The 11,510-nt window shown below is 29.3% G+C and overlaps 1 protein-coding gene across 3 annotated transcripts; it reads left to right on the forward strand.

Moving 5' to 3' along the window:
• The first annotated feature begins 425 nt into the window (after positions 1 to 425).
• Positions 426 to 10,515, forward strand: LOC108557115 (alpha,alpha-trehalose-phosphate synthase [UDP-forming]). 3 transcript variants are annotated; one of them, XM_017913516.1, is made up of 8 exons: positions 426 to 591; positions 867 to 902; positions 6,125 to 6,221; positions 7,629 to 7,785; positions 8,052 to 8,321; positions 8,423 to 9,432; positions 9,492 to 10,113; positions 10,182 to 10,515. In XM_017913516.1, exons 1-8 carry the CDS (start codon positions 537 to 539, stop codon positions 10,422 to 10,424), a joined length of 2,490 nt encoding a protein of 829 aa, XP_017769005.1. In that variant the 5' UTR covers positions 426 to 536; the 3' UTR covers positions 10,425 to 10,515. The 3 variants fall into 3 exon arrangements, with proteins under 3 accessions (XP_017769005.1, XP_017769007.1, XP_017769006.1); XM_017913518.1 differs by lacking the exon at positions 867 to 902; XM_017913517.1 differs by lacking the exons at positions 426 to 591; positions 867 to 902 and adding an exon at positions 3,039 to 3,224.
• The last annotated feature ends 995 nt before the right edge of the window (positions 10,516 to 11,510 follow it).

Below are 11,510 nucleotides of genomic sequence, written 5' to 3' on the forward strand. Positions count from 1 at the left end.
CAGTGAAATCTTGTCTTTATTCTATACAACAAGATTGAATGAAAAAAACTTATAAAATTATATTAATTGTTATAAGCAAAAAAAAAAACTTTATTATAAAAATGTGGATAAAAAAAATTGTTTTATTGTAAAAAATATTTAAGAATCTCTTAAATTTTCTTGGTATTGTGGAAATTTTACGCAATTTAAGATAAATCTCCGAAATAATTATTTTTGGCTAATTGTCTCGGGTCAACGGAAGGCAAACATGATAACACGTACGAACAAAGATAATCTATACTTATGCAATGTTTTCTTTCGCAAACTAAATAATAACAAGGAGCATACCAGAAGGTAAATTCTTCAGGTAATTGCTGCTAAAAATATATGCGCATGTGTACGATTCCAGCCAACAAACGGATAAATAAAACCGAAACTCGATAAATTGTACGCGTTTGTATTAGTACAGAAACTCTATGCAGTAATCCGTTAATTGTTGCAAACAAGTTAATCTCCAATAACAATTGTGTAACGTCTTCTTTCAAGTATACTACAGCATGGGTCTATTTGGCAGGAGGTACCCCAAAAGTCCGTACCCGCACCTCTACCAAAGTGAGAATTTCATTCATTATTATCTTTACATTTATAAACAAATACTATACCAACATGGAAAGAACAACTTTTTTTTTTCGGCTATTTAAATACGAAAAAATAAACACTTCTGCACGCCCGAAACGCGTGGATGTCAAACGTAAATATTGTTATCATACAAATCGTGAACACATATTAGCAATTTAATTATATATTGGATATAATACACAATTCGATCGTGTCTCTGCCGCGATTTACGTCTTGCTGTTCGATGCTAATTGTGAATTATTTTGCAGGAAATGATGATGGTTTGAATGGAACAAGCCGTAGCGGTAAATTAATCTCCTTTAACCACAATCGCACGATTAAATCTGTGTTGTTTCTGAAATTGATGTGCTTCGATTTGTTATGCAACAACAAAAACAACAGCATGTGCATGTTCTTCGCGTAATTCCTCAATTTTATTTATTGCAATAATAAGTTTACCATTTCCATTACTTTTTTTTCCAGTAGCAACTATTTATTTAGATAATATACTCTAAATATATATATAAACACAGTTTTTTTTATACACGCAATTCGATGTAAGTTTAATATATTTGATTGTTTGTTTGTAAATACAACGATTTATTCCGGGTTGTTTTAAAACCAAGGTTAGGATTATAGAGAATCACTTTAATTGCCAGCGTATGTTGAACAAAACAAAGTCTAATTAAAAACCTATTTAAATTTGGCAATCAAACAGTTTTAGTGCAATGAGTGTGTGAGATAGTAATAAAATTATATAGTTATTTGGATATAACGTCGTTGGTAAATAATTTTAAAATGTACTAATTTAATTATTTCTACTAAAAAATGTATATGTAATATAACAAACATTTCCAATATTCGCAGAGTTAATAGATTTTTATAAGTTGTCATCGGATGCTATTAATAATATTATTTTTAATATTTAATTATCACTTTCATGTCAACTTTATTACAACAACAGTTATAATAAATAGTATAAACCAAAAATTCTTTCTAATATAATTATTTTACTATAGTTGACATTTGATTGAAATATTAAATATTATGGTATTATTGATTAATTGATACAGGAAAACAAACAAACATTTATGTTATCAAAATATTATCTTTAGCAGTTTTTTTTTATCCATATAATCCATATAAACTTGGTATATATTAACCTGACAATTATATAAGACATTAAAAAATAAGTGTTTTGTTGAAGATTTATGGACTATAATAAAAAACAACTTGATTGGAATAGTTCAATAATTGTCCTAAGAAAATTATTGAATAGTTGAAATATATAAATGCAATAATTATTCTAGCATTATTTATTTTATTTCATAATTTTAGATTATTACAATCTCCTATTTGCATTATTTACTGTAAATAAGAGAATTTAGCTTTATTTATTAATCGTGATGATATAACATCGCATTATGCATATCATGACATAACAGACAGTTCTTGTTATATTTGTAATACAGGAGACTATAGTATCCTTATGAAAATAAATAATGATTATATACACAATGATTTTTCCAAATATTTATATACTACTATTTAAATATTTACAAAATTATCGCAATATATACATAACATTTGGAGAAAACTGAGGAATCAAGCAACATTCTTAAGATTTAAGATGTAATAACGATAATTATATCTAGGGATTAATGCATCGATAATTCACATTTTGTTTCTTTTAAACAAAAGAAAATATTTTCAGTGTGTCCTTGTGATTATCATAGTTTACTTTTATAATCTACATGACAAAAAAAATACACAAACGATAAGTTTTATAATTACAGTAGAGACTATTCACTAATTAGTCTGTGCATCACAGATCTGAAGTTGAAGTTGTCGAATCGTTATAAATTTATATGTAAGAATTTTTATAGTGATTATTTTAAGTTTAAGAAAATAATTTTTCAAATTAATTAACTTTCATTTTAAATTTATTAAAGGAAAAAACAATTTCTGAAATTTTATATATTTTCTTATAAATCTGATATAAACACTTTTGTATACTTGTATTGTATATGTATTTATTTTGTTTTTGTGCCAATGTTAAGCCGTGATGATCCTTGAATTGACGATATTCGGTCAATTGAGTAACGTGCCTCGAATTAATTCCAAAATAATTAAATTAATTATCAAATACACTACAATTATATGTATTTGGAATCATATAATCAATTGTTTTTAAATTATTGTAATTAAAAATAACTATAGTTTCTTTCTTTTGTAACTGGGGTAGATTTTATGGCTTGTAGTTGAAAGATTTCGGAACTGATGTAAACAATACGTTTTTTCGTTCTGTAGAAACGAAACACACACTTTGGCTGTTTTTTTCCATGCACCTTGCACACATCTACACACATATATATTACGCTCCGGCTTTATTAACACATTTCAGTTGATAAGACGTACGTATAAGAGAACGTTACGAATTCGGCGCTAAGCTAGTCAAGAGCTTTTAGTCATCGAGCAACAATCATAACGCGATTATACAACAATTACATCTATTTACTAGCATCTGGAACGACGGTCCATGACTTTACGCGTGTGGCTTAAAATGGTTCAGGAAGTTGCACCTCCGAACTATGATAACCAAGGATGTTACGATTTTAAAATCGCAGGTACAATATAATTTTTACATAACAGGCAAATAAATAAATTAACAATAATAAAAAAAAATATTGTGTCTATATTCTTTCATAGAGAATGTACTGAACACTTTGTATAGACAGTAATAAAAAGAGACTGATAATTTATGGCGACAGCAGAATATAAAAAATATATACAATAACACAATGATAAAAAATATATAATGAACAACCTTTGCTGCTTCCAAGAAAGGCCATCTTCCATTAGTATTGATCTCAACACATCGCTTCCGATGTGCATGACTCTTGAAGTAAAAAAAGTATTGCAAATAACGAAAAGCTATTATTCATTCCGGTCATAAAAAAACATTGAACTCGATAATACAAAAGTTACAAAATGGATAAATTTTATTTAAAAAAAAAAACATTATACTACATCATTAAACTATTACAATTAAGTCCATCAATATTATTATTTTGTTCATTTTTAATTATTCTTCTGTTTAAATAGAGATTGGAAAAGATCAAGGATATTTAAAACAAATTTATAACAAGACTTTCGATTATGTTTTGTTTATACACTTTGTGTTGACAAACAGCAGAAGTAAATATAACGAATCATGCTAAGATAATGAATGATGGTTCGACTCTAAATTCCAAAGTAACGCTGGTTGCCTAGGTTTAGGTACATGCAAACTTGGCCCTAAGCCTTTGACCGTGGGTGGTCATTGTTTTTACAGCATCTTCAAATTACTTGATTCAATATTGTTGCGCATATATACATCATTGTTTGTCCTATTCTGCATCTCTTTGCTACCTTCACCTTTTATCAAACATCAAATACTAGCAAATATATGTATAATGCACTAATGTTTATTTACCTCTTAACAGTGATGACACTCCAAAAAAAAATAGCTAAGAATACAATAACAAGTTTTATTTCAGTGAGTGGAAAATTATGATGTTTTTTTTTTAAATAACAATACAAAATAATTATGAAATTCAACCAAAAGGCTTTAATTAAACATAACTATAAAAAAAAGTGAATGCAATAAGAAATAAGATATTTTTTTTATGAAATTTTACTTTAATTTACTTAAATATATATGTTCACTCAATTTGATAAATTCCTTGTCTAAATTAATACAAGAATTAATGAAAATAAAAGAAGTTTTGTTCAATATATAATCAGAACTCTGATGTTCAAGTGCGCATTGCTTTTTCTTTTCATTTAATTAATATAAACAACTATGTGGTCTTTCTTTTCATTATAATTAATTTATTGTAACAAACTTATAAATACGACTTAATTGCATGATTGGTACACATTAAATACGCTTGAATTAAAAAAAACAAGTGCAGCAGATTAAGGAAAGACAAGTAATCGAAATGTATGTTTTTAATTGATTTTGTTGCTTATCGCTCATTAAGAAGTCACTATCATCGTATCATCATATATGAATATATTTATATATATATATAAACATGTATATTATAAGAAAAACCAGATAACTTGCATTTTATATTTTCACTGAATTTGCAACTATGAATTTCGTAATATATTTACTATAATTAAGTTAATGTCAGATTTCTTAGGAAATTAGCTCTAAATAATAAATAAATAAATTAGCTAAATTATAACTACATTAATTATATAGGAAATTGTTAATAAACATAATATTAATTATTTCTAATTTCCATTGAATTCAATATATAATTCATTAAATATTTATAAGACTATATTTTAATATATATTATTAGGACCACATAGTTAATTAATTAATGGTATGTTAAATTTAACGATTACATTTTATGTTTTACACATTCATAAATACGTATTACTTTACAGACAATTCCAGCACGTGAGAATTTTCTTTGTTACACGTGTATGATTAACGATGGTAATGTTGCAAATGCTTAGATTACTTGTAAAAAAAATAGGTAGTTTTAATCAAAAGAAATAGCTAATTATTTACGGATGTTTTTATAAGTCTTGGAGATCCGGCTCGATCGAGTTTCTACTCACGATTAAGTAACTAGTTTCCATAATAATTAAATCCTGCAAATAGTTGTTTACATTATATGATAATTGCAATTGAATTATATTGATAAAATATTATTAATTAATTATGTCCACTTTATTTAGAATTTAACTTTTTTAGAAGAAAATCTTTCAAGTTTTCATTTATTTATTTGGAAATACAGTAATTAGTTAAATATCGATCCATGAATTGTTCTAAAATATTATATAAGTAAAATTACGTAAGAATGTTTAACTGTATACTTACAAATGTAACATTAACATCTCCTGAAGTAATTGCTAAAGAATAACACGCCAATTAAGATGTAGGTGAGTAATTTCATTTTATCAGCGTTTGACATGACAGAGATTTCGTAATTGGCGGCTCGCATACTTTGATGTGGTCAAAAAAAAACATGAATGATAGGAAATTTATATTTTTTTTGTTGTTGGGTATTTCTGGAAATACGCGATCATAGTTTATTGACTCTTCATTAGTATTATGACTAAATTATATATCCATTTAGATATCGATTAACAACGATTCATGCATTTTCATGTGAATTTTCTAATGAAATCGACTATAAGAAAAAAAAAAGAAGAAAAAGAAGAAGAATCACAAGATTTGTAGTAATCACAAAACGACTGACCACTTCGTCGCAGATAATCTTAATGACCCCAACAATAAACTTTGGACGTGTTAAATGCTCTACACGTCCAGTATTCTCACAGTATTCGAAAAACTGCCGGTTGCTATAATAAACAGCTGGCTGGCACCATTTAGACAAAAATAAATAGATTTTTTTAAAAAAGATGTTTCATTGATTGAGACAATCTTTACAATAAGCATAAACCCGAACAAAAAAATATACCTTAATTATTTCTATACATCTAAACAATATGTCTTATTTAGATGTTGTGGCTTCATCCGGCAGCATGATAGTGGTATCCAATAGATTGCCGTTTGTTTTGGAGAAGAATAAAGAAGGAAACTTGTGCAGGAAAGCTAGGTAAGTCAATTTAATAAATACTAATACTTCATCATTTTTTCAATAATAATGTTTATAACTTTGTATAGATTCAATAAATTTATTATTAATCATAGTTGTTTTACAACAATTACATAATTTATTGGCTATAAACCAAATACTTTCTGCCCTATAATTGTTATAATTTCTAATATTTATTCTGATATTTAAAGTTCTTTTTAACACACAAAAAAAATGTAATTGAAAAATAAAAATTATCAGCTGGATCGACGAAGATGATGTGACTAACATTAAAGGTCGTGACTTTTTTTTAACGCAATATATTTTAAATGTGGGTCAACATTTTTATTTCACATAAATAATAAATAATTTAGTTTTGACTGGATTACTTTTTTTTTCATACAAAAAGATTAGTTTTCATTATTTCGATAACATTATTCTAATTTAATTTGAACTATTACTTAATTCTCACGACAATGATTAGTGTTGCTAATTGAATTAACTATATTATAGTTTATTGCATATAACTTATGCAAAATTATTCATTCATATGTGATATGTATAAGTGTATTAATTAAATATGTATTGTAATTAATTATAATAAAATCATACATATGATTATTTTCGATATTTATTATTCAGTTAGAAGTAAACATTTGTTTGAAGTTCTTGCTATGAAATTTATCTAATTAATCTTAATTCTTATAACGTTATTTATTTGATTATTATATGTATTTTTGATTTATTATAAAGCAACTTTTCTGTTAAGTGGATGTTGCAATTAAGTAAACAAATTAAATCAATGCAGTTTTAAAGCTTCTTTCAGAATTTGCTTGTATATGAAAGTTAAGCAAATCATGATTTGGAAGGGGGAACAGGTTTTAACACATTTTATATACTTAAACATTTCATTGTCAATGACTACATTAGAGAGAAATCTCCTAACGAGTAACATTTCATTATAAAATTAATATATTTTTTTTTACAAATAAAATTTATTGTATTATTGAATAATATTTTCCATTGCATAATATAAAACTGCAATTTTTTAGTCATTGAGGATTTATTAATAATCATATGTACGATAATTGCGTCAGTCTGTAAATAATGTATTTTGAGCCAGACTATCCATTAAGTTTGTTATGAATAGAAAAAAAGCAGATTGTAGTCTCTTCGTAAATGGTGAAAATGAAATGAACAAATACAATAATTAATCATTTACGTTAATTTCACGAAATTACATAAGAACTTTTCATTTGTGCATACCGTACATCTAATTATAAATATAAATAAATGTCGCGTTAGCTATTGACCTACGACAAAATGTTTAACTTTGCGCTAATTTAATATGCATGTCTGAAGGATGTTTGGATAAAAAAAAGATATTGTATACGTGTTTCATTTTTGTTTGTTTTATTTTGTATTCAGTGCTGGAGGCTTGGTGACAGCCGTTGCTCCTGTTGTGGTCAATTGCAAAGGACTATGGGTCGGTTGGCCGGGAATTCACTTGGAAGACCCCAACCAACCAATTCCAGAATCCGATCCCAACGACATTACGCCGACGGCAGGATTAAAATCTGATAAAGTAAGTCGTACAAACCAAAATTGTATAAATTTTGATTTGCTTCTAAAAATAAAATGCAATTTTCACATCATCATTCGGAGCTGTTATGTAATAATGTATGTTAGCTCGAAGCGTTGTTTATCTTTCGACGTATATTTATCATTTTGATAATTTATGAAAGGAGGCTTTACATATTATGTGTAAATTAGATCCGGTTCCTTCTGTAAATCGGCTTTAGATTAATACGTGTTATTTTTTTTTAAATGTTTTCGTTCTCTTTTTGACAGGTCGTTTCTGTCAGAATAGATCCACAAATATTCGATTCGTATTACAATGGCTGCTGTAATGCGACCTTTTGGCCTTTGTTCCATTCGATGCCAGATAGAGCGACGTTCAACGGGGAGCACTGGCGAGCCTACATAACGGCCAATAAGGAATTTGCAAACTGCACTTTGACTGCGCTGAGGAAATTAAAGAACACAGAGAATGCCGGAGATGTCCCACTAATTTGGATCCACGACTATCATCTTATGCTTGCCGCTAACTGGATTCGACAAGTAAGTGGACAAACGCGGGTATTCATAGCATTATCGAATGCCAGGCATGTGATGGATAATTGTTTTCGCGATTAGAGGTTCAAAGAACTTATTATTTATAGGCAGCCGAGGATGAGAACATTTCTTGCAAGTTGGGATTCTTTTTACACATACCGTTTCCACCTTGGGACATATTCAGACTGTTCCCATGGTCCGACGAGATTTTGCAAGGAATGCTCGGATGCGATATGATCGGCTTCCACATCACTGATTACTGCTTAAATTTCGTTGACTGCTGTCAGAGGAATTTAGGTTGCCGCGTGGATCGCAAGAATTTGCTGGTGGAACACGGTGGGCGCACTGTGCGAGTTCGCCCATTGCCAATTGGTATTCCATTCGAAAGATTCGTAGAATTAGCAGAGAAAGCCCCGAAAGTGTTATCGACTACGCAAAAGATAATCTTAGGAGTTGATCGTCTGGACTACACCAAGGGCTTAGTAAATAGATTACTCGCATTTGAGAAACTATTAGAGAAGCACCCGGAGCACAAGGAAAATGTTTCCCTTCTGCAGATAGCAGTTCCATCGAGAACTGATGTTAAAGAATATCAGGAATTAAAAGAAGAAATGGATCAATTAGTTGGAAGAATCAACGGTAGATTCACAACCCCTAACTGGTCACCCATTCGTTACATTTATGGTTGTGTCAGCCAAAACGACTTAGCAGCTTTCTACAGAGACTCGGCAGTCGGTCTGGTAACTCCACTTCGCGATGGAATGAATTTAGTCGCGAAGGAGTTCGTAGCTTGCCAAATAAATACACCCCCAGGTGTTCTCATCGTATCACCTTTCGCCGGAGCGGGTGAAACCATGCACGAAGCATTAATTTGTAATCCATATGAAATAGATGGAGCAGCAGAAGCCATACACAGGGCATTGACGATGCCTGACGATGAGAGGATTCTAAGGATGAATTATTTGAGGAGAAGAGAAAAAATCAATGATGTTAATTATTGGACCCGATCTTTCTTGGCTGCTATGGGATCTTTGATTACACAAGAAGATCACGATGAAATTGGTGCAGTAAGAATGCCTGCTGTAACACTAGAAGATTTCGACGACTATCTTGCAAAGTTTGTTATTCAATTTAAATTATATAATCACTTAATTTTACCCGAATTTTATATTTCAGATATATTGGAAACACTCACAAATTGGCTTTGCTTTTGGATTATGATGGTACATTGGCCCCAATTGCGCCTCATCCAGATTTAGCCGTGATCCCGACAGAAACAAAGAACATTTTACAGAGATTATCAAACATATCCGATGTTACCATTGCTGTTATTTCTGGAAGGAATGTGAACAACGTTAAAGATATGGTTGGAATCGAGGGGATAACCTATGCTGGAAGCCACGGTTTAGAAATTTTGCACCCGGACGGTTCGAAGTTCGTACATCCTATGCCGAGACAATATCAAGGAAAAGTCGGAGAGCTGTTAAAAAAGCTGCAAGAGCAAGTGTGCAAGGACGGAGCTTGGGTTGAAAATAAAGGAGCCCTTCTGACTTTCCACTTCCGCGAAACTCCGGCGCATCTGAGGGAACCACTGACTTCAGTAGCTAAAAAGCTAATTATTGAAGCCGGATTCAGAGCGGAAGATGCTCACTGTGCCATAGAAGCGAAACCTCCAGTAGAATGGAATAAAGGAAGAGCTTCGATTTACATCCTCCGAACGGCATTCGGCGTTGACTGGAGCGAAAGAATTAGAATTATCTACGCTGGAGACGACACGACAGATGAAGACGCTATGCAAGTAAGTGTACCATCTCTTAAAACACAAATTTATTTTCCGATAACTTATTCATTTTGTTTTTTTATTAGGCTTTGAAAGGAATGGCGGCTACCTTCAGGGTGACCTCTTCGCACATCACTAAAACCTATGCCGAAAGACGTCTTCCTTCCACCGATTCCGTACTCACCATGCTGAGATGGGTTGAAAGGCATCTGAACCGCAGAAAGCCGAATAAAGATGCAACATCTTACAGAAGGAATTCAAGATCTAAGCAAGGCGCTGTGCAAATGGAGATGTCGTATTTAAGATCAGAGGTCGGAGATAGCAACTAGCCTTATGTATAAGAGTTAAAAGAGACAAACAACAAAAAGATATCTAAAATTAAATTAAAATTTATAGAAGATTATAACAATTTTTGTACTGATGACAGTAGTTTAAATTGATTAATATATTTAGACTGATCTAAAATATTTTATATAAATGTACAGAGATATGAAAAAACAAATATAAGTGAAATTTATTAATGTGCAATATAGATGAAACATCTATTATTTTTTTTAAATTGAAAACTTAACTATGTTTTCAAAATAAAAAAATTTATCATAAGATAAATTTTTAATTATTGTTATATTTCGATATGGAATATTGTTTTTTATTATTATTAAAGCCTATAACAAATAAAGGACATTGTAAAATTTGTTTTAAAATAAATTTATGGGAAATCGATACACTTTTATGATTTATTATTCACCACCATTAATTATTTAAAATTAAATTTTTAATAAATTAAAATAAAAAAAAATTGAATTGCTATTTTTTTTAATAATATGGTCATATTTAAATGTATTACAAATATTATTTACATATGCATGAAATGTAAAAAAATGTGGATTAAGTCTATATTTGTAGATATGGAAATAAATCAATAATGATGATTATACTACAAAACAGTGCAGATTTCTGACTTTGTACTTGAATTGCTTTTACTTGGTCACTGCAGATGGCAGTGAGATGACTATTTTGGAATTTTATTACCGGTTTAGTCTACTATTTGAATTAGTTTAGTTAAAAACTTTAATATATTAAAATTTAAATAATTTAAAAAAATTTAATTTACTTTATATCCTATTGACTCAATGATTACAAAAACAATATTTGTATAAAACAACATTCAAAGTTAATAAAACAAATAGCAGAAATAAATAACAGTTTATTATTTGATGTGCTAATCAATTCTATTTTTTAAGTTATTTCATAATGAAAATGAAAGTTGCCATTTTTATAAATAGTATCCAAAATTATACAAATAAAAAAAAGTATTTTGCATAAACTTTCTAGAAACAACGACATTTCGCACGTTTTAGTCATTTATCGCCATATATTAAGGAATAAACCTTGATTTTTAGAACTGGAAATTT

The sequence above is a fragment of the Nicrophorus vespilloides genome, unplaced genomic scaffold (assembly GCF_001412225.1).
Source record: "Nicrophorus vespilloides isolate i.1.1-1 unplaced genomic scaffold, Nicve_v1.0, whole genome shotgun sequence".
Taxonomy (NCBI): Eukaryota; Metazoa; Arthropoda; class Insecta; order Coleoptera; family Silphidae; genus Nicrophorus; species Nicrophorus vespilloides.